This window comes from Pogoniulus pusillus, chromosome 39 (assembly GCF_015220805.1).
Source record: "Pogoniulus pusillus isolate bPogPus1 chromosome 39, bPogPus1.pri, whole genome shotgun sequence".
Classification (NCBI taxonomy): Eukaryota; Metazoa; Chordata; class Aves; order Piciformes; family Lybiidae; genus Pogoniulus; species Pogoniulus pusillus.
Genome location: NC_087302.1, coordinates 2,506,983 through 2,532,298, shown reverse-complemented (window position 1 = coordinate 2,532,298; position 25,316 = coordinate 2,506,983). Strand labels below are relative to the sequence as shown.

At 56.5% G+C, this 25,316-nt stretch overlaps 2 protein-coding genes and 1 long non-coding RNA gene across 8 annotated transcripts in view; 1 reads left to right on the top strand and 2 right to left on the bottom strand.

The window, feature by feature from the left end:
- The window catches only part of PRICKLE4 (prickle planar cell polarity protein 4), an 11,989-nt gene extending 5,093 nt beyond the window's left edge, over positions 1-6,896 (bottom strand). Inside the window, exons 1-4 of the mRNA XM_064173914.1 lie at positions 6,870-6,896; positions 6,373-6,691; positions 5,807-6,162; positions 4,151-4,267 (exon numbers count right to left, since the gene is read on the bottom strand). Of these exons, the coding sequence (XP_064029984.1) occupies positions 4,151-4,267; positions 5,807-6,162; positions 6,373-6,691; positions 6,870-6,896 (819 nt within the window). The remainder of the gene's footprint in view (positions 1-4,150; positions 4,268-5,806; positions 6,163-6,372; positions 6,692-6,869) is intronic.
- Positions 1-25,316, bottom strand: part of LOC135191541 (uncharacterized) — a 181,163-nt gene that overhangs the window by 97,609 nt on the left and 58,238 nt on the right. The window lies entirely within an intron of this gene.
- FRS3 (fibroblast growth factor receptor substrate 3) lies at positions 6,626-25,316 on the top strand. Of its 6 annotated transcripts, none has more exons than XR_010308820.1 (8): positions 6,626-6,836; positions 9,252-9,386; positions 10,485-10,573; positions 12,421-12,607; positions 19,155-19,316; positions 19,890-20,047; positions 23,167-24,190; positions 24,948-25,028. XR_010308820.1 is itself a non-coding variant. In XM_064173754.1 (8 exons), exons 3-8 carry the CDS (start codon positions 10,508-10,510, stop codon positions 25,024-25,026), a joined length of 1,611 nt encoding a protein of 536 aa, XP_064029824.1. In that variant the 5' UTR covers positions 6,626-6,836; positions 9,252-9,386; positions 10,485-10,507; the 3' UTR covers positions 25,027-25,316. The 6 variants fall into 6 exon arrangements, 5 of the variants coding, with proteins under 5 accessions (XP_064029824.1, XP_064029828.1, XP_064029826.1 ...); XM_064173754.1 differs by having other exon boundaries at positions 23,167-24,125; positions 24,948-25,316; XM_064173758.1 differs by having other exon boundaries at positions 23,167-25,316.

The following is a 25,316-nucleotide window of genomic DNA, read 5'->3' as shown; positions in this document are numbered from 1 at the left end:
ACCCTGGGCTGAAGCACTGCACAAGTCCGAGAGGCTTTCTGGGGGCTGCTCCTTTCAACGCAGGGCTTAGAAGCAAACCCACACCTGCTCAGCAGGGCTGGGGCTTCCCCTGCTGGGCAGGAGGTGCTGGTGGGGTGGGGGTGGGTGGAAGCCAGGCAGAGAAGAGCCTGAGCTGGAGCAGGTTTGGAGGAAGGGCACCAGCCATTTGCTCACCCCCAGTGGGAGATTGTCCCCGGTTGCCAGCAGTCCTTTTGCTGGCACTGCTCTAGTGTCCTGCCCACCAGGCACCGGGAGGAGCCCGAGGTCTAGCCCAGTTTGGTGGAAAATAATTCCCCCCCCCCGGGGCTGCTATTGTTCCGCCCGGAGCTGCTGTTCCTGCCCTGCCACCACCTCCTCTCCCGGGTAATGCTTATGGAGTGGGAACCAGAACGGCCCTGTCCCCTCCTCCCCACGCAGCAGCTCGCTTCCTTCCTGGCTTGGCTTTCCCAAACAAAGGCGAGATGCTGATGAGGTGGCTCCTGGGGCTCCCTGGATGCTGGCCCAGAGTCTGACACCCTCTGCTCGTGCTTCCTGCCCTGGTGGGATGTGGGTGGGATGGAGCTGAGCTGCTGCTGTGACCAAACAACCCCGGACTGACCCCGTGCAGTGCCCACCGTGGCCTGATCAGCTCCTCTGGAAAGTTTTACACAGCAAGTGTGACTTGGCACGGGTTCAGGATGAGGGTGGTAACCCCCAGGCCATGGACCTGGGTCCTCCTGCATTGCTGCCACCAGGAGGACCAGTTCACTCCTGTGCACTGTCTGGTTCACCAGGGCCATCCCGGTCATCACCAGAAGCATCCTCACTGCTCCTACGAAACAGCTGCAACACCTCTGGCTCAGACCCTGCTCCCAGTGTACTCCCTCCACCACAGATGCCTCTTACTACATAACATCTTGGGGTGCTGAGTTGTTGTGCCCAAAGGTAACCAGCTCTGGAGCTGGGAGCAGGTGGGATCAGCTCGGGCAGCTCAGGTTTCCCTGCCGTGCACCTGGGTCAATGATTAACGCTGCAGATTGGTTAATCAGCAGGATGAAACAAAAGGGCTGCTTGCTTCTTCCCGAGGTTTGGGGTATGCCAGCTCGGGGATTAGCTCAGAAAGACCACGAAGCTGGCTGCATGGTGCTGCTCCTCAAAGCTGTGCTTGCCTCCCCTTGGAGGGGATAGGGGTGAAAGAATCTGACTGAACTCTGTGGGCTTGCAGCCCTGGCCTTGCTGACTTGGTGAAGGACCACTGCACACTGCTGGTGTTGGCCCAGTAGCCAACCTCTGTGCTACAGAAGGATGGATATGTCCCTGGGGATGCTGAGTGGAGACCCTGGTGGGCTCAGTGACCAGTCCCAGCTCTGCTGCTGCCTTGTTTGGGTGCATGTCTCTGCTTTCCCCCCCACTGTCAGGAGGTGGATGGCAGGCCTGAGCTGTGCTAGACTTGTTAAGCCTCCAAGCTGCATTTGTCTAATCTGTTGAGGCTTTGGTGCAATTAGACCCCTGTGATGTTCCCTGGGCTCCAGCAGAGCTGGAGGTGCCAGCGTGGCTCCAGCCCCATGGCAGCCTGCACAGGGCACCTTATCCCAGGGCTGCCAGTGGGGAGCCCAGTGGGGTGGTGCTGGGGGAGAGTGGAGAGGACAAGGCTCCTGGCTGCTGTGAATCCATGGGGATGTGCTGGAGAGCCCAGCCCAGTTTGATGTGATTATGCTGGCTGGCAGCCGTCTGGGCTGTAGACAAGTCCCTGTAATTAGCCCCAGACGGTGACAGAGGTATGTGCTTCCCATGCTAAGGAGCCAGGCAGCCCCAACAGGTCCTTCTCCTCTGCTCCCCATCCTTGTCCCCTCTTCCTTCCTGCCCTCCCTCACTGCCTCCGGGCAGTGCTGCTATTGCTCTTCCCTGCTGGCCTACAGAAGGAATACAGGGATGCTCCCTGCCTGCCCCTGCCCTCAAAACCTGACCCTGGCATCAGAAGGAGGTGGCAGGAGCTGGTCCCCCCCTGTCAATGCAGAGCCATGTGCTAGAGGTGCAGCCCTTGAGAAGGGGCATGCTAGGGACTGGTCTGGCAGGCTGAGAGCCACTGCTTGTCAGTTGCTCTAGAAGCCTCTCCTGCTGCCCAGGGGAGCTCCTCCAGCCTGTCATTGCTCAGCTCCCTTGTGCTCTGCAAAGGATGGGCAATGTCCCCACCACGCTGCTCACAGCCTTTTGGTGGTGTTGGCAGAGCCACCCAGGCTCTAGTCCTGGCGCTGGCATCACCCAGCCCCCTGGCCCTGCAGAATTCCCCCTCCTGCTCCAAGCATGTTTCCCACAATAGCTACAGCCCTTTGGTGATGCAGCCACAGCTCCCTGGGTACCAGAGGCCTTATGAAATTCCTGGCAATACCTTTTTTGGCTCCTCAGGAGAAGCCCCCATCTCCAGCTGGCTGTGGGAGCATGTGTGGGCTGCCAGCCCTCCCCTGCCAAGGTCACACATTAACTTGCTGAGCAGCCACCCCAGCCCATTCGTATTCAGCACAGGCTCCCTGTTGCCAGCACGGCCAGGGGCTGAGCTGCATCCCTGCTATGGCCTTTGGTTTTCTCAGGTCCCCTCTCCATCTTAAAAGGAGCCACTTGCAGTCCCCCCTAGCCTATTTTTCAGGCACACCAAACCCTCCCCAGCTCCTCAAGCCTGAGGAAACCACAACAGCTCACCACCACCCAAGACACCAGATCCCTTTTCAAGCACCCAAAAGCTCTGGCAAGAGCACCCAGCTCTGGATCCACCACCTCAGCCCCAGGATAACCTGTTTTACTTTGAGCTCCTGTCAACACAGCTGCGATGAAGGTGCGTGGAACCCAAGATAGAGAGCAATAAAGATGTAGCTCTTCTAGGATGAGATAAGCTGAGGTCTGGCGAGGTGAGCTGGAGCAGCTTGTCCAGCAACACAGCCCAAGCCAGGCTGCCCAAGCTGCAGCCTGTCTCACGAAGGAGCCTGAGGTGGCTTTGGGACCAGCGATGGCCTGAGGTGGAGCAACATTTGGGTGCTGCCAGCTGGGCACGGCAGCCTCATGGGCTGGCAGTCTGGAGGGATAAGGTCAGCCACAGCCCCCTAAATGATGGTGGTGGTGGTGTGGGGTGTCTCAGCATCCTGTTGTGCCATGTGGCACCACGCCACTACAGCCTGTTTGCTCCCCTAGGGATGTGCCAGTGCTGCTCTTCTGGGGGTGTTTTCCCCCCTCCTGAGCACTCAGACATGCCTGGCTGCCACGGCTTGGGGAGGAGCAGCGACCCTTTGACCCGTCGTGGTCTCACATCCGTGGGTAGGAACCGGGACCCACCCCCCCACCTCTCTCCCACGGCCATTGGATTCATCTCGGGACGGTGGTGTGTGATGGGGCCCCACCAGCTCCGGTCAAAAGCTCTGTTGCCAACTCTAAAACACTTCATTCCCATCGACTCCTGAGTGGGATGGCAGAGCCAACATCCCATCCTGGAGACCCTCGTTATCGGGGGGCTGATGGTGGGGAAAGGGGCAGCCCTGCCATGCCCATGCACCTGCTTGCTCCGGGTCATGGAGGCGCCCGCACATGGGCACCCACAGCCTGGCACAATGGAGCAGGCACCGGCTCCTGCTCTCGGGATTTGGGGAGGGTGGGGGGTGGATAATACTCCACAAAACAAAGACTGTGGGGGGCAACGATGCAATTTCCCCCACCCCCACCCCGTTTATTCCTCCCAGGCAAAAGCAACCCCCACAAAAAATCTTTCCCTCTTCCCGAGTCCCACTTCCAACGAGTCCAGAACGGGAACTCTCCGGTGCCCTGCTCCTCCGTCCAAACACTCCGGTGCCCTGCTCCTCCGTCCAAACTCTCCGGTGCCCTGCTCCTCCGTCCAAACTCTCCGGTGCCCTCCTCCACCGTCCAAACTCTCCGGTGCCCTACTCCAGCCGCCCAAACACTCCGGTGCCCTACTCCTCCGTCCAAACTCTCCGGTGCCCTGCTCCTCCGTCCAAACTCTCCGGTGCCCTGCTCCTCCGTCCAAACTCTCCGGTGCCCTGCTCCTCCGTCCAAAACAACTTCTTTCTCCCAGCTCAACATTCAACCTTGGAGAACCGATCCCGGCTAAACCCCTTCCAGCTTCCCTTACCTGCCGTTTCCCGGAGGGTCGGTACCGGGGCTCCGCAGCTCCGGGCTCCACAGGTCGCTCCTCTTGCCCGCTCTGCTCGGGAAGAGCCGAGGGAATGGAGCCTGAGCAAGGGAAACTCTGCAAAGCGAAAGGAAAACATCCAAGCTCAGGCAGGGAAGCAGTTTTTTTTTCCTCTCTCCTTCTCGGTGTGGCTTTTTTTTTTTCTCCTCTTCCTTTTTCTTTCTTTCTTTTTGTTGTTGGTTTTTTTTTGTTGTTGTTTTTAATCCTCCTGCCCAGGAACCTGGCTCCGTGTCAGCCGGGGTCCTAATTACAGGCTTTTTAGCCTAAATCTACAGAGACAGCCAATGGCAGGGAATCCCAGAGGCAGGCAGGGAGGGGAAGAGCAAAGGATGGTGGAAGGGGGAGGTTGGACATTAACCCTAGAGGGGAAAGAGCTCTCGATGACATCTGGTTTGCTCCCTGCCTCTCATTTTCCGACCGTCCGCGCCCTTCCCTCCATCTGTGCCTCGGTTCACCTCAGGTTGGTGTTTTGATGATTTGGTTTTGTTTTATGATCCGGGTGGTGATTTATTTTCCTGCCTGAGATCAGAAAGAGCTGAAGCTTCATGAAAGAGGGGGAAGTGTCATTACGCCCCAATTTAGAGGTGGAGGGGAGAAAAAAAAAACCCAAAGCAACAAACCCAACCCCAACCTTTGGCTGGGCTCTCACAAAGGAGTTAGCCAGAGGCAAGTCAGAGTTGTCCCAGTTTTTTTGCAAGCCCTGAACACCTGAGGAGTCTCCTAAAAGCCACTGAAGCCAGCTTCAGCTGCTGCCTCTCTGCTCGGGTAAAATTTATCACAGCCTCTGTTGTCTTTGTGGTTACTTCTGTGTCTTCCTCACATGCCCGAAGATTTTCCTCCCTGCTGATGTGACTTTCAGGATGGGCACAGCCACAGCATCCCCTCCTCCCCATCCCCGTGTCTGCAGCAGCTGGATCAGACAGACACCCCCTCCCCACGCACACACAAACACACACAGTGTGGTCCCAGAACCTCACTGCCCATCAGCTGCAGCTGGGTTTTTGGGGCTCTGTTGGTAGCCCTAAGGGGTACAAACAGCTCCTGCATTCCGTAGGTCTCTGGGATCAGGGTCAGGGCTGCAGCTGAAGTCTGTAGCGACGGTAATTTGGGAGAGGCGGTGGCCAGGCTCTGCTGGCACCGCTGGGAGAGGCGGTGCAGGGTGGTGGTTGCCCTGCTCACGGGTGGTTTGTATCCTGGCAAAATCCCCTGGGCAGGGAAAGAAGCAGGAGGAAAAGGAGAAGGGGCTGGTGAGCATCTGTCCTTTCTGCTTCCCTGTTTAAGGTCCCACCGGGGCTGTTGAACCCATCCAGGAACGCTTTAAGGGCTCAGATCTGCACCGGGGAAGTTAATCTGGTTTGGCTTTGGTGGGAAGTTGCTCTCTACAGCTTTATCTTGAGCTGCTGGCTGCTCTGGACTTTGTACCACCAGCTGGTGAGGGCCCCCCCACCTCCTCCCTGCTGCCAGCCCCACACTCCATCATCTCTCTACACCGTGGAAAGATGAATGGGCAAAGTCCTCCTCAGGAGATGTGCCAGGCACAGAGACTCACACTCAATAGATGGGTAGGATGAGGCGTCCTGAGGTGGCACCACTCACCACTTCGGAAACGCCAGGAGGTCCCCCTGGGTGAGGCGTGCACCTGTGGCACGGTGCGTGTGTGCCAAGCAGGACACCAGCCCGACAGGCTTCCCAGCTGCCAAAGCATCCTGGCGTGACCAGCGGGAGGCCAGCAGCATCCCCGCGGAGAGGGCAGGGCTCCAGCGACTCGGGGCCGGAGCAGACTGGGAGCAACACACGTGGCACTGCCAAGGAGCCAGCGTTTCTCACCACCCCTCCAGACCCGCGGCTGATGCCCACACCGTAGCAGCTCCAGGTGGCCTCCACGTTGTCCCTTCGCGTGTGTCCCGAACCCTCCTGGAGGGCTGGCGCCCCCGATGTCAGCAGCGCCAGGGCTGAGTCAGGGCACGGGCAATTGGGCACCAGGGGTGCAGCTGCCCTGCGGTACTCCTCCAGCACCGAGCTGCCACTGCCTGCGCTGCTTCAGCGCTCTGGAACTGGTGGAACTGGGGCGGACACAGCGCAAGGGCGGCGCGAATGGGGGCGGCTGCGTCCGGAGGGCGCTCAGCACCCCCTCCACGGACCCCCTTAGAGCATCTCCCCACCCCAGGCGCCCCCAAACGCTCCCCCCCCGACCCCGCTCCGAGACCCTCCCGCCCCTCCCCTCAGCCCTCGCAGCCTCTCTCGCGTCCCCCTCCCGCCCCCCGGCCCCTGCCCCGGCCCCGCCTCCCGCTCTGGACCCCCTCCCGCCCCCTGGCGGCTCGGCGGACCCCGCACGCCCCCTGGCGGCTCGGCGGACCCCGCACGCCCCCTGGCGGCGCTGGGCGCTCCCTGCCGGGTCCTCCCCGCCCGAGCCGCTCTAGGCCGCGGCCGCCGGATTCGCTGCTCCCCGCGGGCCCGGCCCGGGCTGGGGCGGACGCGGCACTGGCGGGGCCAGACCCGCACCCGGTCCCCGAGCCCGAGCCCGGACCCGGCAGGCCGGGCAGGGGACGGGCCGGGACGGGGACCGGCCGGCAGCGCGGAGGCCCAGGCCTCAGGTCCCGGACGGCGGAGCCGGGCAGCGCCTCAGGTACTGATCCTCTGCGGGGCCTTCCCTCGGTACCGGCACCGCGTCTTGGCCCGGAACCATCCGTGCTGCCCCCTGCTTCCCTCCCCTCCCTGTCCCCTCTCCCCGTCGTCACCCCTGGTGTCCCCTCGCAGCCTCTCCCGACGCCGCAGTCGTCCCCTTGCACCCTCTCCCCTGCGCCCCCCACCCCGCGGCTCTCCCCTTCTTCACAGCCCCTGTCCCCACGCAGGCCCCTGCCACCCCCTGCCCCTTCCTCTTCCTTTCACCTCTTCCCTCCTCCCCGCTGCCCCTTTCCCCGTGCCTCGGCCCCTCCTGCCCCCGGAGATGCCCCCCTGCAGCCCTTCTCCTCCCTCCCATGCTGGCGGGGGGCAGTGGGTCCGTCCCTGCCTGTCACGGGTGGGCTGCTTTGGGGCCATGCCCGTTTCCATGTGAGGCATCCCTGTGCCCTTTTGGCAGGGCTGTCAGAGAAGGGGTTGGGGTGCCCTGGCCCTTTGGGCTTGGGTCGAGCCTCTTCTGCAGTCGCATCCCTTGAAGACAGGAGGACCAGAAGGTGCGAGGGGGTCTTGTGCTGGCTGGGGGCTGGGGAGGTAGAGGGTTTGGGAGAAGAGTGAAAGCACCAGAGGTGAGCTGTGGTCTGGAGAGAGGCCAAGGTGGGCTGCAGAGGTCTAAGGAGGGTTTTGGGTTGGATCCTGGGAGGTGGGGAGGCTGGAGAGGAGGCTGTGGCTGCTACTCTTGGGCAGCACAAGCTCTTGCTCCCAGGGAAGCATTTACCTCTATCAGAGTGTTGGGTTCCACTGCTTTAGGCTCTGACCTGGCAAAGAACCCTCAGAAAGATGCATGTTGGAAGCCCTGAGCAAGAGTCTGGAGGCCTGGGAGTCTCCCTGTCTGTGTGAAAAGGATGCTGTCAAAATATTCAACACAAGAAGGAGGAGCAGGAAGCCCTGAGAGAGCATCCAGGGATCTCACAAGGGGGTTTTGTTTGTTTCCCCCCTCCCTAGTTTGTTCAGTTCTGCAACTGCTTAGGTGACAACATTTCGACCTGGACAGACACAAATGGAGAGAGCACCCCAAGGAGAGAGGAATAAAGAAGAAAGAGGAGGAAAAGGCAACATGTTTCTGACAAGACTTTTTCTTTTCACTGAGGGAATTGATGAGATGGGAGTGGGAGGACAGAGACAAGGCCCCTAGTGACCAGATTAGATGAAGCAGAGAGGGATCTGTTGCTAAATTATTGATCAAAGCCTGTCAGGTCAGCAGGGGAGTAAATCCCTGCTGAGTCTAGAACAACAACCAGGATGGCAGGAGCAGGGAGCGTGTCAGGGGTGCTGGGTATGTGCAGGAGGGCAGGCAGCAACTGGTTTGATTTGTGCCTGGGCTCTTTCAGCTCGTTCAAAAGGAAGCATTCCTCTTCTGGGGGACTTTGCAGGGTTAGGGTGTGGCAGGGAGTTCTTCAGGGGCCAAAGCTAAGGTGTGGAGTTGCACTGGCAGCTCATTTGGGTTCTCTCTTGCTGTTAAAAGCCAAAACGGGACCCCTTGGTTAGCTCTTCCCCCTGCCTCCACCTCTCTCTCTCTGTACCTTAGGGGAACCTAAGGGCAACCCTGCACCGTGGTTGGTTTTGCACAGAGGTGCTACTCCCTGATTCATTGCTTAATCTGGAGCTGCCTAGCTGAGGCAGATCCTGGCATGGCACAGCTCAGGCTTCCCAACAGCCTTCACTGCTCCAGTGCCAGGCTGGTTACCCATCTGGCTTACCTCTCTCACACCTCGGCTGGGGACCTCATCAGCTCTGTTCACCACCTAAACCGTGGCAGCCTCTGGTGTTAGCTGCTGCTGGTTCCTCTGCCCTGGAGTGGATGTGAAGTCCTTCAAGGCTGCCTCAAAGCCAGAAGTGTTGCTCCTGTGTGCTGGCTACCTGCACTCACTGACTGGCACCTGAGAGCTGAAGCTCAACGTTTGCTGGCATTCAACTTTTCATAGTCCAAAGCAGAGCAGCTGCTGTGTTCCCTTGCTTATCCTCTGACCCTTAAGGACCTTCCATCTTCTGGAGGCACCTTCACATTCCTGAAGAGCAGCTGCTTGTGATTCCTGGCATCCTCACTGCCCCCAGCCATTCAGGCTTGCTGCTGGGGTTTATTTGCACTACAGTAACTCAGATAAACTCCACTCCTGGGTTAGGATCTCAAAGCCAAGAAAGAAAATCTCTCTTACTTGTAGGATTCTTGTTTTGGCTGTAGATGTAATTGCTTCAGGAATCACAGGAGGGCAGAATTATTTTCTACATCCACACAAATGCAGGTGGTTAATGGAAAAGATTAAGTGTGGCTGCCTGCCTTGTGGTGTTTGAAGGCAGCTTCAGCCACACACACACACACAAAGCTTTGGAGGTTTCACTTCTCTCCTTGTACTCTCCTCCTCAGGTGGAAGATGGGACAATTTCCCTTCTGGTTTAGGTGACTGACACCTGCTTACCATGAAGTCCCAAAGGAGATAAAGGGACAGCAGTGGGAATTTCTTCTCACTCCTCCAAAAAAACATCCAACAGTTGCCTCATGGTAAGAGAGCTGCTGGGTTTAATTAGCTTTGTATCGTGTGGTGTCCACTGCTTGAGGACCTACACTGGAGAGTTGAAAGCCAAACCCACTGGGACACAGGAAGAGGGATCAAGGAGGATGCAAGTTGTAAATGCTGCATGATTAGAGAGGGTGGGAGAGGGTTTGAGAGAGTGATTGGCATTGGAATGGGCTGCCCAGGGAGGTGGTGGAGTTGCCACCCCTGGAAGTGTTCAAGCAAAGACTGGATGGGGCACTTAGTGCTGTGGTGTCTCAGTTCTAGTTTAAACATCCCAGAGACTCAAATAGAACCAATATATATAACCAATAACAATTATAGGATGCCTTTCCCTCTTCCCCCTTTTTTTTTTCCTCCAAGGAAAGGAATTAGATGTAGAGAGGAAAAGGTAAACCACTCCCCAATAAATAATCTCACTTCGATGTGGGAGTCAAAAGAGAAAGCCTTAACAATAAATAAAAGGTAATGTGAGGTAGGGGAGTTACAAAGAGGTATAGGGAAGGGAAAACAAGATACAAAATAGCTATGTACAACCAGGTGTTTTAAGGCCAGGCTGGATGAGGCTCTGCCCAGCCTGATCTAGGGTAGGGTGCCCCTGCCCATGGCAGGGAGGTTGGAGCTAGATGATCCTTGTGGTCCCTTCCAACCCTGACTGATTCTGTGATTCTAACCAGACTGATGGCAATAGGTTTGTCCACCTGGTGGGCTGATGGCCACTTGGTAAAAGGAAGAGCAGCAGAAACAGGAGGGTGGTGCAGGCAGGCAGGGCAAGAGAGAACAAAAAAGGAGGTTCCTCTGTTTTTATAGGGGGCTAGACAGGAGGTGGGAGTGGGCTAAGCACTACACCTGGAGTAAGGTTTGGACCCACCCCGGGGGGAAGAGTCAGGAGGACCTGGGGTCAGGGTCAAGGTCAAGACCACTCTCTCAGGAGGGTTAATCCTTTACACATGGTCTGGTTGATTGGCTAGGGCTGGGTGAGAGGTTGGGCTGGATGAGTTTGGAGGTCTCTTCCAACCTGGTTGATTGATTGTATGAATGGGTTGGAAAATCTGATTGTCCTCTGTGTTGTGTCCTCTCCCCAGGGATTGCCTCTCCAGCTGGCGTCATGGGGTCCTGCTGCAGTTGTCTGTGCAGAGACAGCATCCCAGACAACCATCCCACCAAATTTAAGGTAAATATTGTCCCTTCATCCCCATCCAAAGGCTTGGGAGAGCACCAGCTGGTAGCACAGCCCAGGGTGGGATGCCTTCAGGCATGAAAGGAAAGAAAACCTTTGCTCTGGTTGAAGAGTCTTTCACTTAGGTATCACTTAGAAAGATTCTGAGGAGGAATAATCCCCTGCAGCAGTACAGCTGAGAGGGTGACCTGCTGGAAAGCAGCTCTGAGGAGAAGGACCTGGGAGTCCAACAAGCTGCACATGAGTCAGGAATGTGCCCTCATGGCCAAGAAGGCAAATGGCATCCTGGTGTGCGTGAAGAGTGTGAGCAGCAGGTTGAGGGAGGTTCTCCCCAGCTTTGACCCAGTGAGACCACATCTGGGTCCAGTTCTGGGCTCCCCAGTTCAAGAGAGACTGCTGGAGAGAGTCCAGAGGAGGCTACAAAGATGGTGAGGGGCCAGGAGCATCTCTGTGAGGAGCAAAGACTGAGAGCCTTGGGGTTGAGAGCTTGAAGAAGAGCAGCAAGAGCTAAAGGGTGGGGAACAAGAGGCTGGGGCCAGACTCTTGTCCGTGCTGTCCAGTGACAGGACAAGGGGCAGTAGGCACAAACTGGAACCCAGGAGGTCCCATCTGAGCAGGAGGAGAAACTTCTTTGACATGAGAGTACTGGAGGCCTGGAGCAGGCTGCCCAGAGGGGTTTGGAGTCTCCTTCTCTGGAGAGCTTCCAAACACCCCTGAACCACTGTGACCCTGGGCAAGCTGCTGCAGGTGCCCTGCTGGAGCAGTGGGGTTGGACTGGATGATCTGCAGAGGTCCTTTCTAACCTCCCCCATGCTGGCTTCTAGACTTTGCAGATCAGTGACTGCTGGGATTTGTTGCTTCTCTTCCCCTTCCCTCAAGCAAGCTCTGCTGCAGATATGTTTGTGTTAGCAGCTGAAATCGCCTCTGTGCCGAGACTCAGCTTGAGCAAGGCAATGGGGAACTGGAGAGAAACCTTTTTAGTGCTCAGGGCTGAGTTCCAGTGTCTGTGCTCAGCCCCAGCAGCACAGCTGCCAAGCTCACAGTCTCCAGCGCCGCCGGCTTGGTGCCTGCTGCCAGCAGCGAGTTCATTTCTCTTGGCTGAGCAAAAGGCATCCTGGGAATTGCAGGGGGAATCCACGGGAATCGCTGTGCCCCTGCTGGATACCACCACACCGAGTCCTGTGTGCAGGTCTGGAGCCCCCACACGAGCAGGACATGGAACTGTTAGAGCCCATCCAGAGGAGGCCACCAAGATGCTGAGAGGGCTGCAGCAGCTCTGCTATGAGCACAGGCTAAGAGAGTTGGGGCTGTGCAGCCTGGAGAGGAGAAGGCTTGGAGGAGACCTTGGGGTGGCCTTGCAGGATCTGAAGTGAGCTCCAGGAGGGCTGGGGAGGGACTATTGACAAGGTCTTGGAATGAGAGGAGGAGGAGGAGGAGGAATGAGTTTGAAGTGGCAAAGGGAAGACTGAAAGTGGATGTTAGGAAAGGGTTCTTTGCAGTGAGGGTGGTGAGAGACTGGCACAGGTTGAGGGTGGTGAGAGACTGGCACAGGTTGAGGGTGGTGAGAGACTGGCACAGGTTGAGGGTGGTGAGACCCTGGCACAGGTTTCCCAGGGAGGTTGTGGAGCACAGAAGCACCCAATGTGATCAAAGATCACATTGGGTGCTTCTGTGCTCCACAACCTCCCTGGAGGTGTTCAGAACCAGGCTGGATGAATTCTTGAGTGACCTGTCCTAGCTGGAAGTGTCCCTGCCTATGGCAGAGGGTTGGAACTGGCTGAGCTTTGAGCTCCCTTCCCAACCTAAACCATTCTATGATGGGAGCTGTGGGACCTCTGCAGGTAACCAACGTGGACGATGAAGGTACGGAGCTGGGATCTGGGATCATGGAGCTGACTCAGACGGAGCTGCTCCTGCACACGCACAAGAGGGATGCTGTCAGGTGGCCTTACCTCTGCCTGCGCCGCTACGGCTACGACTCCAACCTCTTCTCCTTCGAGAGTGGGCGGCGCTGCCAGACAGGGCAGGGTGAGTCTGCAGCTTCCTGCAGGGGGCAACTCGCTGGAGGTTCTTCTCCCTTCTTCTCCACTGTGCTCTTGTGGCCAGCAGGGCCAGTGCCGTTCTGGTTGTGGTTAGTAGGTGGAGAGAGGTTCTCCTCTCCCTCTGCTCTGCCCTGGTGTGAGTAGCTCTGCCTGGTTTGGGAATGGCCAATGCCATGCTGGCATGTGTTAGAAGGGCTGTGGTTAGCAGGTGGAGAGAGGTTCTCCTCTCCCTCTACTCTGCCCTGGTGTGAGTAGCTCTGCCCTAGTGTGAGTACCTCTGCCTGGTTTGGGAATGGCCAATGCCATGCTGGCATGTGTTAGAAGGGCTGTGGTTAGCAGGTGGAGAGAGGTTCTCCTCTCCCTCTACTCTGCCCTGGTGTGAGTAGCTCTGCCTGGTTTGGGAATGGCCAGTGCCATGCTGGCATGTGTTAGAAGGGCTGTGGTTAGTAGGTGGAGAGAGGTTCTCCTCTCCCTCTGCTCTGCCCTGGTGTGAGTAGCTCTGCCCTGGTGTGAGTAGCTCTGCCCTGGTGTGAGTAGCTCTGCCCTGGTATTCTCCCTGGTTTGGAAGTGGCCAATGCCATTCTGATGTGTATTGAAGGGCTGTGGTTAGCAGGTGGAGAGAGTTTTTCCTCTCCCTCTACTCTGCCCTGGTGTGAGTACCTCTGCCCTGGTGTGAGTACCTCTGCCCTGGTGTGAGTACCTCTGCCCTGGTGTGAGTACCTCTGCCCTGGTATTCTCCCTGGTTTGGAAGTGGCCAATGCCATTCTGGTGTGTATTGAAGGGCTGTGGTTAGCAGGTGGAGAGAGTTTCTCCTCTCCCTCGACTCTGCTCTGGTGTGAGTACCTCTGCCCAGCTACTCTCTCTGGTTTGGGAATGGCCAGTGCCATGCTGGCATGTGTTAGAAGGGCTGTGGTTAGCAGGTGGAGAGAGGTTCTCCTCTCCCTCTGCTCTGCCCTGGTGTGAGCACCTCTGCCCTGGTGTGAGTACCTCTGCCCAGGTACTCTCCCTGGTTTGGAAGTGGCCAATGCCATTCTGGTGTGTATTGAAGGGCTGTGGTTAGCAGGTGGAGAGAGGTTCTCCTCTGCTCTGCCCTGGTGTGAGTACCTCTGCCCAGGTATTCTCTCTGGTTTGGGAGTTACCTGCCCCCCTACTCTACTGAAGCTGGACTCAGCCAGGTGGAAGGTAAGGAATGAAGCTTTCTGTTCACAGCTTAGCACATTATACAAGCAGATATATGCAATATCTACAGCTATAGACAGAAACACAACAGCCCTCCAAGAAACCAGAGTCCCCAGGAGGGGCTCCCAACCACCTTTCCACCCCTCTACCTTATCCCAGAGTCTGCCTTACATCAGAGTGAGTTTGGAGGCTCAGCAAGGGGGGTTAGAAGCAGAAGGATTAGTTACACAGAAGCAGCCCAGGGAGAAACACAGACTCAGAGAGACAGAGACACTCACTCCCTTATCTGTGTTTGTGTCCTTGCTTTTATACACCTCAGCAAGCCCATGAGTGCAGCAGCCATCACCTTTGGTTCCTTTTCACAGCCTAGAATCTCATTATTCTCATTGAAATATTCCAACTACCCTCAAAGCAGCACAGCTGCTGAGGCTGCAGCTGGACTACTGTGCCCACATCTGGGCCTCTCAGTTCAAGAAGGACTGCACTTGCTTGAGAGAGTCCAGTGCAGAGCTACAAAGATGCTGAAGGGAGTGGAATATCTCTGGCTACAAGCAGAGCCTGAGGGAGCTGAGAGTCTTTAGTTTGGAGCAGAGGAGTCTGAGGGATGACCTCATGAATGTTTCTAAAGACATAAAAGTGAGTGCCAAGAGGCTGTGCTGGGTGATGCCCAATGCCAGGGCAAGAGGCCATGGTGGAAGTTGAGGCATAGGAAGCTCTGAGTAAACCTGAGGAAAAAAAAGTCTTCCCTGTGAGGGTGACAGAACCCTGGAACAGGCTGCCCAGGGGGGTTGTGGAGTCTCCCTCTCTGGAGAGATTCAAAACCTGCCTGGATGTGTGATCTGTTCTGAGTGATCTTGCTTTGCAGGGGGGTTGGGCTGGGTGGGCTTTGGAGGAGCCTTCCAGCCTCTGGCATTCTGTGGTGCTGTGATTTTACTCTGCCCTTGCATTCCATTCTGGGCTCTGCAGTTCAAGAGAGGCAGGGAACTACTGGGGAGAAACTAATAGAGGGCTGTAAGAATACTGAAGGGACTGGGACAGCTCTGATGAGGAGAGGCCTGGGACTGTTCATCCTGGAGAAGTGCAGCCTGAGAAGGAATCTGGTGGACAAGAAGCTCAGCAGGAGCCAGCAGTTTGCACTTGCAGCCCAGAAAGCCAAGCAGAGCCTGGGCTGCAGCAGCAGCAGTGTGGCCAGCAGGGCCAGGGAGGGGATTCTCCCCCTCTGCTCTGCTCTGCTGAGACCCCCCCTGGAGTCCTGCATCCAGCTCTGGAGCCCCTGGGACAAGAGGGCTGTGGAGATGCTGGAGAGTGTCCAGAGCAGGGCCAGGAGGATGCTCAGAGGCTGCAGCAGCTCTGCTGTGAGCACAGACTGAAAGAGTTGGGGCTGTGCAGGCTGGAGCAGAGGAGCCTCCCAGGGGACCTTCTTGTGGCCTGCCAGGATCTGAAGGGGGCTCCAAAAAAGCTGGGGAGGGACTTTTGAGGCTGTGAGGGAGTGGCAGGAGTGGGGGGAATGGAGCAAAGGTGGAGGTGGGGAGAGTGAGGCTGGAGGTGAGGAGGAAGTTGTTGAGCAGGAGAGTGGTGAGAGGCTGGAATGGGTTGCCCAGGGAGGGGGTTGAGGCCCCATGGCTGGAGGTGTTTGAGGCCAGGCTGGCTGAGGCTGTGTGCAGCCTGCTCTAGGGTAGGGTGTCCCTGGGCATGGCAGGGGGGTTGGCACTGGCTGCTCCTTGTGGTCCCTTCCAGCCCTGACTGATTCTGTGATTCTGTTTACAAAACCCTTAGGGGTGGGTGCCAAGAAGGTTCCAGTCTCTTTCCAGTGCTGCCCTGTGATAAGCTGTTTTGTTTTCCCTTGGTGTGTTCTCTCTGCCCTGCTCAGTGCAAGTTCAGTTGAGTGCTTTGCATTTTGTGTCTGGCAGAGCTTTGTAAGGGAGAGGGGAAGGGTTTGGAGGGTTTGTACATTTCACTGCCTTTCTGCAGGGGGATGTTGTGCATGGAGAAGGGAAGTGACTCACCCAGCACTACGTGCCAAGTCATCAGCAGCTCTGGGAAGAGTCTCCAGCTTTACAATGGTGCCTGTTAGCTCCTTTCCCACTCTGTCTCTCTTGCTTTTAAAGAGCTGAACGTTTTCTTGGCATCTGCATCCCTGAGGAGAGAGAGGAAGGGGAAAAAAAAGAAGTTTGTTTCCTCAGTCTCTTCGATGTGTTTGTAAAATCCTCCTCCATCAGCACTCAGTCTCCACTGGCAGCCTTGCTCTGTCCCTCCCTCGAGGGACATGGAGCATTAGGTGCAGAGCAGCAGGGTAAATTCTTTCCCACCACATGGGACAATCAAGTTCAGATCCAGAGGAGTGCCACAAAAATGGTTAGGGGACTGCAGCACCTCTGCTACAAAGACAGGCTGAGGGAGCTGGGGGTGTTCAGTCTGGAGAAGAGAAGGCTCCAGGGAGACCTTAGAGCTGCTTCCAGTACCTGAAGGGAGGGCTACAAGAAGGCTGCAGAGGGACTGTTTGCAAAGGCCTGCAGGGACAGGACAAGGGCAATGGTTTGAGGTGAGAGGAGATTGAGATTGGATGCGAGGAACAAGTTCTGCACCAGGAGGCTGCTGGTACACTGCAACAGGTTGCCCAGGGAGGTGGCTGAGGAGGTTGAGGAATATCTCCATCCCTGGAGATGTTCAAGCTGGACAAGGCTCTGAGCAGCCTGATCTAGTGGAGGATGTCCCTGTTGACTGCAGGGGGGTTGGACTGGGTGAGCTTTGGAGGTCTCTTCCTACCCAAACCCTTCTGTGATTCTCTGACTCGCAGGGTGACTGTTTGGTGTCCGTGGGAAGCTCTGTGCAGAGCTGTGGTGCTGGATGCTCCTCTGATATCCATGGCAGAGAGGTTTTCCTCTCCTCCAGTCACACAGGCAGGGATGGGAATTGCTGTCTGCAGTTTCTGCTTTGTCTTTTGCAGGAAGCAGATCAGGGATTCAAGTGCTGCCCTCTGTGTGTCTTTGGGTTTTGCCTGGGTCCAGGCAGTGATCGCAGGATGTTAAGGTTGGAAAGGACCCACAGAGATCCTCGAGTCCAACCCCCCTGCCAGAGCAGGACCACACAGTCTAGCTCAGGTCAGCAGAGCTGTTTGCTCTTCCCCTGTTGCAAGACCTTTAGTAAACACTTACCCACCAGTCTTAAAGCAGCCAGAAATGAGGATGATTCAGTGTTCTGATCATTTTTCTCTCTTCTCTGTCAGCTTTTCTTCTGCTTAGAAGGTTTTCTTTGGAGAACTCCTTCCTGTTGCTGTTCCCCAACTGTGTCAGGCAGACACAGTTAATATTTTGGCCAGAATTTGTAAACCCTTGTCCTTTGGGGTGCCAGCTGCTGTTGCCATGCTGTTCCTGTTGCTAGGGCTTCTCTGCACGCCTGTGGCTGCCAGCTTGGGCTTGGTGAGCTCTGCACTTCCCAGCTCTGCTTTGGGCTGCTGGAGTTGGTCCAGAGGAGGGCAACAAAGCTGGTGGGGGGCTTAGAGAATAAATCTTATGAGGAGTGGCTGTGTCCCATTTTGGGCTCCTCAAGTCAGGAGAGATGTTGAGGTGCTGGAAGGTGTCCAGAGAAGGGCAGTGAAGCTGGTGAGAGGCCTGGAACACAAACCCTCTGAGGACAGGCTGAGGGAGCTGGGGGGGTGCAGCCTGGAAAAGAGGAGGCTCAGGGCAGAGCTCATTGCTGCCTGCAGGGAGGCTGTAGCCAGGTGGGGTTGGGCTCTTCTGCCAGGCAACCATCAGCAGAACAAGGGGACACAGCCTCAAGTTGTGTTGGGGGAGGTCTAGGCTGGATGTTGTTAGGAAGTTGTTGGCAGAGAGAGTGATTGGCACTGGAATGGGCTGCCCAGGGAGGTGGTGGAGTGGCTGTGGCTGGAGGTGTTGAAGCCTGGCTGGGGCACTTAGTGCCATGGTCTGGTTGGTTGGGCAGGGCTGGGTGCTAGGTTGGGCTGGAGGAGCTTGGAGCTCTCTTCCAAATGCTGGATTCTATGATTCTGTGACTGGGGGAGCTGAGTGTGAAACAGAGCAGGCTGAGGGCAGACCTCATTGCTGTCTACAACTACCTGAATGGGCATTGTGGTGAGGCTGCTGCTGGGCTCTGCTCACAGGTAATTGGAGACAGGACAGAGGGGAATGGCCTCAAGCTGAGGCTGGGGAGGTTTAGATTGGATATTAGGAAAAAGCTTTTCATGGAGAGAGTGGTCAGGGACTGGGATGAGCTGCCCAGGGAGGTGGTGGAGTCACCCACCCTGGATGTGTTTAAGGGTGGTTTGGATGTGGTGCTTGAGGAGATGGTTTAAGGTAAGCCTTGAGAGTAGGGTTCTGGGTTGGACTTGGTGATCCTGAGGGGCTCTGCCAACCTGGATGGTTCTGTGATTCATTTGGGGAGATTTTGGTGATTTCCACTCATTTTTTGAAGCACATCATTCTTGTGCACACCCCAACTAGGGCCCTAGTTCAGCTTCCAGGAATCACTGGGTAGACTTTTCCCTGGTAGTAAGACCTGGACTGGACACCAAGTGAGCTGAAACAGAAGATGAGAGATGGAATGAGAGCAGTTGGCCTGCCCCTTCCACAGCTCTACTGGTGTAGGGTTGGTGGTTTAAGGTAACTGGGGTGCTCACCCATTTTCTTGTACTGGTGAGCCAAAGGTCAGAGGGCAGCCATGGCATTGAGCTGCTGTTGATGCAGTAACCCATTGAGTTGTTGGGTGCTTTCCTGTGGCTGTGGGTTGCTGGAGTTGGTTGTGTTAGCCACAGCTAAAGAAATCTGCATGGTCTCTTCATTTACAGCTGGGAATTGCAGATCTTGTTAAAAGTTCTGTGCTCCCCAGTTCAGGAGAGACAGAGAACTGCTGGAGAGAGTCCAGAGGAGGCTACAGAGCTGCTAGGGGACCTGGAGCATCTCTGGGCTGAGAGCCCTGAGGCTGTGGGGAGCACCAGAGGGGATTTGCTCAATGCTCAGCAAGAGGTAAAGGGTGGGGGGCAAGAGGCTGGGGCCAAATTCTTGTCAGTGGTGCCTGGTGGCAGGACAAGGTGCAGTGGGCACAAACTGGAAGCCAAGAAGTTCCATCTGACCAGGAGAAGAAACTCCTTTGGTGTGAGGGTGCTGGAAGCCTGGAGCAGGCTGCCCAGAGAAGTTGTTGAGTCTCCTTCTCTGCAGAACTTCCAACCCCCTCTGGCCATTGTGCTGCTGGGCAAGCTGCTGTGGGTGCCCTGCTTTAGCAGGGGGCTTGGACTGGATGATCTGCAGAGGTCCCTTCCAACCCCCACCATGCTGGGATCCAGAGTCAAGCAGGATTGTGTTCTTGCCTTTCTGACCTTCCTCTTTGTTACTCTGCAGGGATTTTTGCCTTCAAGTGTTCCAGAGCAGAGGAGATCTTCAATCTGCTTCAGGACCTGATGCAGTGCAACAGCATCAACGTAGTGGAAGAGCCTGTGGTGATCACCAGGAACAGTCACCCCACGGAGCAGGAGCTCTCCAGGACCCCCCAGGCACCCAACAGTAAGATTCCTTCAGTGTCTGGGGAGCAGAGTGGGTAACACAGAGATGTGAGTGATGTCTCCTGGTGTGATAGGACCTCTTGCAGCCCACAGAGCTCTCCTGAGTGCTGCCTAGCTGCTGACCCCTAACTTTATGCCCACCTCTGCCCCGTGCAGTGTGTTTATTTTAAGGCCCCACTTGTCTGTGATGTGGAATTTTGTTTCCAAGGAGACAGCAGCAAAAAGCCCTTCAAACAGTCAGCTGAGTTGTCAGCCTTGGACTGGTTGGCAGCTGAACTGCTGCCAGGTGGCCTTTGGGAAGCAGCACCTACGAGGAGCAGGTTGTTCCTAGAAGAAACCACATCTGGAAGAGTTTGGATTTGCTCAATTCCTGTCTCCACTGGCAGTGACCTCAGCAGATTGAAACCAGAGGGCCTGGCCCTGGTACTCATGTGAGGGGCTTTACAACCCAGACAGGCTGGTCCTGACTAGCAGGGTGCAGCTGAGAGGCCAGCTGGCTGTGCAGAGGAAATCAGCTCTTGTTTTAGAGCAAGACAATGCTCTGGTACTTACTCTCCTTTGATTCTTCTCCCAGCTCTGGGGTACACTGTCCAGGGATTTCCCAATGGATTCCACAGCTTCCCTGGAGAAACCCTCTCCTACTCCACCGCTCGCCGCCCCTCCGTGAGCAGCCTGAGGCATTCCTCTGTGGGGGAAGACTCTACTCATGCCCTTATTGGGCCTGATGAGCAGGTAAACCTGGCTTGTCCAAAACTCAGCTCTTTGCAAGCCATAAACAAGCAGCTTGGTTCACCAGCACAGGCCTCTCTCTGTACTCCTGGCTTTTTCTTGCTCTGAGGATCCTCATTTCCTCCTCAGCCTTTTCACAGAATCATAGAATCACAGAGTCAAGCAGGTTGGAAGAGAGCTCCAAGCTCAGCCAGCCCAACCTAGCACCCAGCCCTGCCCAAGCAACCAGACCATGGCACTAAGTGCCCCAACCAGGCTTGGCTGCAACACCTCCAGGCACAGCCACTCCATCACCTCCCTGGGCAGCCCATTCCAATGCCAATCACTCTCTCTGCCAACAACTTCCTAACAACATCCAGCCTGAGCCTCCCCTGGCACAACTTGAGACTGTAATTATAGAATGTCAGAGGCTGGAAAGGACCTCAAAAGATCATCTGGTGCAGCCCTCCCATAAGAGCAGGATCACCCAGAGCAGATCACACTGGAATGCATCCAGATGGTTCTGCCTCTCTTGAACTGCAGAGCCCAGAATGGAATGCAAGGGCAGAGTAAAATCACAGCACCACAGAATGCCAGAGGCTGGAAGGCTCCTCCAAAGCTTACCCAGCCCAACCCCCCTGCAAAGCAAGATCACCCAGAACAGATCACACATCCAGGCAGGTTTTGAATCTCTCCAGAGAGGGAGACTCCACAACCCCCCTGGGCAGCCTGTGCCAGGGTTCTGTCACCCTCACAGGGAAAAAAATCCTCCTCAGGTTCACATGGAACCTCCCATGCCTTAACTTCCACTCATTGCCCCTTGTCCTGTCAGTGGGCATCACCCAGCAGAGCCTGGCTCCAGCCTCCTGGCACTCACCCTGCACCTCTTCATAAACATGAATGTCACCCCTTAGCTGTCTCCTCTCCAAGCTAAAAGGCCTCAGCTCCCTCAGGCTCTCCTCATAAGGAAGATGTTTTGGTTTGTTGGTTTTTTTATCCTTCCCTCTTCTGCTTCATTTTGCTCTTGTAGACTTCTGCTCTGTGAGACTTCAGTAGAACAGATGTTCTGCCAAGGCTGAGTTGGCTTCCTTGATCCAGGAGAACTGAGTCATTATTTAATAGCAGCACTTCCCTCGTGAGCCCAAGTCAGGCTGCCTGACCTGTCAGCTCTTAGAATCACAGAATCAACCAGGTTGGAAGAGACCTCCAAGATCATCCAGCCCAACCTAGCACCCAGCCCTAGCCAGTCACTAAGTGCTCCAGCCAGTCTTTTCTTGAACACCTCCAGGCACGGCCACTCCACCACCTCCCTGGGCAGCCCATTCCAATGCCAATCACTCTCTCTGCCAACAACTTCCTCCTCACATCTAGCCTCAACCTGCCCTGGCACAGGGCTGTGTCCCCTTATTCTGTTGCTGGTTGCCTGGGAGAAGAGACCAACCCCACCTGGCTACAACCTCCCTTCAGGTAGTTGTAGACAGCAGTGAGGTCACCTCTGAGCCTCCTCTGCTGCAGGCTGCACGCCCCTAGCTCCCTCAGCCTCTCCTCACAGGGATGTGCTCCAGGCCCCTCCCAGCCTTGCTGCCCTTCTCCAAACACCTTCCAGCACCTCAGCAGCTCTCTGCAATGGAGGAGCCCAGAACTGGACACAGCACTGCAGGGGTGGCCTGAGCAGTGCTGAGCACAGGGGCACAAGAACCTCCCTTGTCCTGCTGCCCACACTGCTCCTGAGCCAGCCCAGGATGCCATTGGCTCTGCTGCCCACCTGGGCACACTGCTGGCTCATCTTCAGCCTACTATCCACCAGTACCCCCAGCTCCCTTTCTTCCTGGCTGCTCTCAGCCACTCTGGCCCCAGCTTGTAGTGCTGCTTGGGGTTGTTGTGGCCAAAGTGTAGAACCCTGCCCTTGGCCTTGTTAAATCTCATCCCCTTGGCCTCTGCCCACCCATCCAGCTGCCTTCTAACACCTGAAGGGATCCTGCAGGAAGGCTGCAGAGAGACTTTTCCTGAGGGTGTCCAGAGACAGACCAAGGGGGAATGGTTTGAAGCGGAGGAGAGCAGACTTAAGACTGAGGCTGAGTAGGAGGATGGTGAGACTCTGACATAAGCTGCCCAGGAAGGTTTTACAGTGTCACAGTATCATCAGGGTTGGAAGAGACCTCACAGATCAAGTCCAACCCTTTAGCACAGAGCTCAAGGCCAGACCATGGCACCAAGTGCCACATCCAGTCCTGCCTTGAACAGCTCCAGGGACGGCGACTCCACCACCTCCCCGGGCAGCCCATTCCAGTGTCCAATGACTCTCTCAGGGAAGAACTTTCTCCTCACCTCCAGCCTAAATCTCCCCTGGCACAGCCTGAGGCTGTGTCCTCTTGTTCTGGTGCTGGCCACCTGAGAGAAGAGAGCAACCTCCTCCTGGCCACAACCTCCCCTCAGGTAGTTGCAGACAGCAATAAGGTCTGCCCTGAGCCTCCTCTTCTCCAGGCTAACCAATCCCAGCTCCCTCAGCCTCTCCTCGTAGGGCTGTGCTCAAGGCCTCTCCCCAGCCTCGTTGCCCTTCTCTGGACACGCTCAAGCATCTCAATGTCCCTCCTAAACTGGGGGGCCCAGAACTGAACACCGTTTTGGCTGCCTACTCCCTTGGGGGGTGTTCAAGGCCAGTTTGGATGAGACCTTGAGCAGCTGAGTCTAGTTGAGAGGTGTCCCTGCCTATGGTGGGGAGGTTGGAGGAGATGATCTCTGAGAGGCCCCTTCCAACCACAGCCCATTCTAGGATCCATTCTATGAGATGTCATCTGTCTTCTGCAGTTGGACTCCTTTTTTTTGTCTCTCCTTCAGCCCACAAGTCCAGAATTGTGTTTTCCTTCCCAAATGCTTTTTCAACTTCTGACATTCACAGCATCACAGAATGGTTTGGGTTGGAAAAGTCCTCTAAAATCAGAGTCCAACCAGCAACCTACCACCACCATGGCCATTAAACCATGTCCCAGATGCCATGCCCACACGTTGTTTGGATGCTTAGATCCTTTCATCTCCTCCTGCTTCTGAGAAACTCTTCCTGTTGGTTTCTCAGCTGCTGGCAGCTGCTCTGCTCTTGTCTCTTTGCTTCTCCTTTCACTGTCCCTCTGCTTCTCTCCTTGCAGTCCCACACCTACGTCAACACAGCCAGTGGTGATCAGGAGCTGAGGGGCCGACATTGTATGCACTCCTTGCCTGAAGTCCACCCTCCTTTCCCCCATAGGAACCACAGCTGCTCCCTGGAAGACCGCAATCCCCAGGTCTTCCTGCAGCCAGGGGAGGTTAAGTTCGTCTTGGGTCCTACAGCCAACTACAGGCGCATCTGTGGGCACCACCGGGAGTGCAGGACGCACTTCTGCCCCTCCAACAACAACAACAACGAGTGCGAGGAGGAGGAGGAGGAGTGCCCTTCACCCCAGTGCGTTTACCAGAACGTCAACGGCTTGCTCCCCGCCGGCAGCTCCTCGCTGTGCCGGGGCAAGCGCCTGCAGCTGGCCCGGGAGGACTCTGCCGGCTGCTCGCAGCGCAGGGCGGCTCTGCTGCACTACCAGAACCTGCCGCTGCTGCCGCCGCTCTGGGAGAGCCAAACCCTGCGCTGGGCAGCGGCAGAGCCGTGCCCCGGGGACGCGCCGACACCTTCCCCGAACGGCTGCTCGGAGGCCGGCGAAGAGGCTCCGCTGCACGACTCGCTGGGCAAGGGGAGCGCCGTGCCGCAGGGGGGCGGCGGGCGGCGGCGCGGCGGTGGTGGCAGCGGCGGTGGCAGCGGCGGTGGCTTCCTGCCGAGGCCCCGGCGGGGCTGCGTGCCCAGCGTCTTCAGCTTCGACTTCCCCCGGCCTCGGTCCGACCAGCCGCGGCAGCTCAACTACATCCAGGTGGAGCTGGAAGCTGAGCCGCGCAAGGGCCATCCGAACCTGCCCTCGGTGCCCTGCGTCCCTCCTCCCGCCGCCCGCCCGCCCCGCCGGACCGACTCGTACGCGGTCATCGACCTCAAAAAGACCGCGGCCATGTCCAGCCTGCAGAGAGCCCTGCCCAGGGACGATGGCACCTCGCGGAAAACTCGCCACAACAGCACTGACCTGCCGCTGTAAGGGGGCACCGAGAGCCAGCACCGTGCCACGGCGGTGGGACCTGCCCTTCAGTGTGTGCCTGGTGTGACTTCCCTTGGCCGTTGCCTTCTGCTTCCCTCCTTACCCCTGTCCCCGGTGCCATGGGATGGCTCCTCCAGCTGATGTTAAAGGCTTGTCTGTCTGTCCGTCTGTCTTCCCCTCCCTCTCCGTCTCTCCCGTGTAGTTTAGTTTTCAAGCCTCCTGGGATGTTTGGTGACTCTGGAAGTTAAGCTCCTGGTGAGCAGCAGGGGCAGGTGGTGGCTGCAGCTCTGGTGCTGTGTGGGTACAGCCTCGAGTGGGGTCAGCCCTGCAGCCGTGTGCGCGGTGCCAGCAGCCTGGCTGCAGAGGCAGGGCAGTGGCACGGCTGAGGTCTGTTTCCAAAAGCAAGTTGCTGTTTTGGGAGCTCCTCTGCAAGCTGAGCCTGTTCCCTCTGGATTTCATTGGAATGGGTCAGGCATTGGAACAGGCTGCCCAGGGAGTCACCATCCCTGGAGACGTTCAAGGGATGTGTGGCTATGGCACTTTGGGATGTGGTTTAATGGCTGTGGTGGGGTCGGGTTGTAGGTTGGACTCAATGATCTTAAAGGTCATTTCCAACCAGAGCTGTTCTGTGGTTCATGCTTTGTAACTCCAGGTGAGCTCTGCAGCCAGGCCACTCCAAAGTCCAGTTTTGCTTTAGGGTTTCACTGATCCCCAAGGAGTTGGGAACTCATGCTGCAGTCTTTCCCCCCTCCACTCACCCCTTTCTCCTGTTTTCTTGCAGCTCATAGAAGCTTTTTATCCTTCTGTCCCTCTCTCAGATTCAATTTCAATCAGGCAGCTGTAGAAATGAGTAGAGGAGGACAACCAGCCATGGGCACAGACACTGTGATCACCTAACCCTGACCTCCTGAAGAACCCCTGGGTTAAAAGAGGAGGGGAAGACTGCAACCGTGAGCCAGATTTGGGGTCAAAAACTTTGATTGTCCCATGCCCCACCTTTTTTTGCCTTTTAAGGCTTCTTTTTGATGGCCCTTCAGAAGTGTTCTTCTTTGACTTATTTATTTGTTCCATGCTCCTTTTGCATCCCAGTGGTAAGTGCCAAAAGTGGTGCCAATATGAAACGTGTGCTTGCTGGGGAGCAACCAGAAGAGGTTGGAAGAGGTTGGTGGCTTTGCTGAGCTGCACTT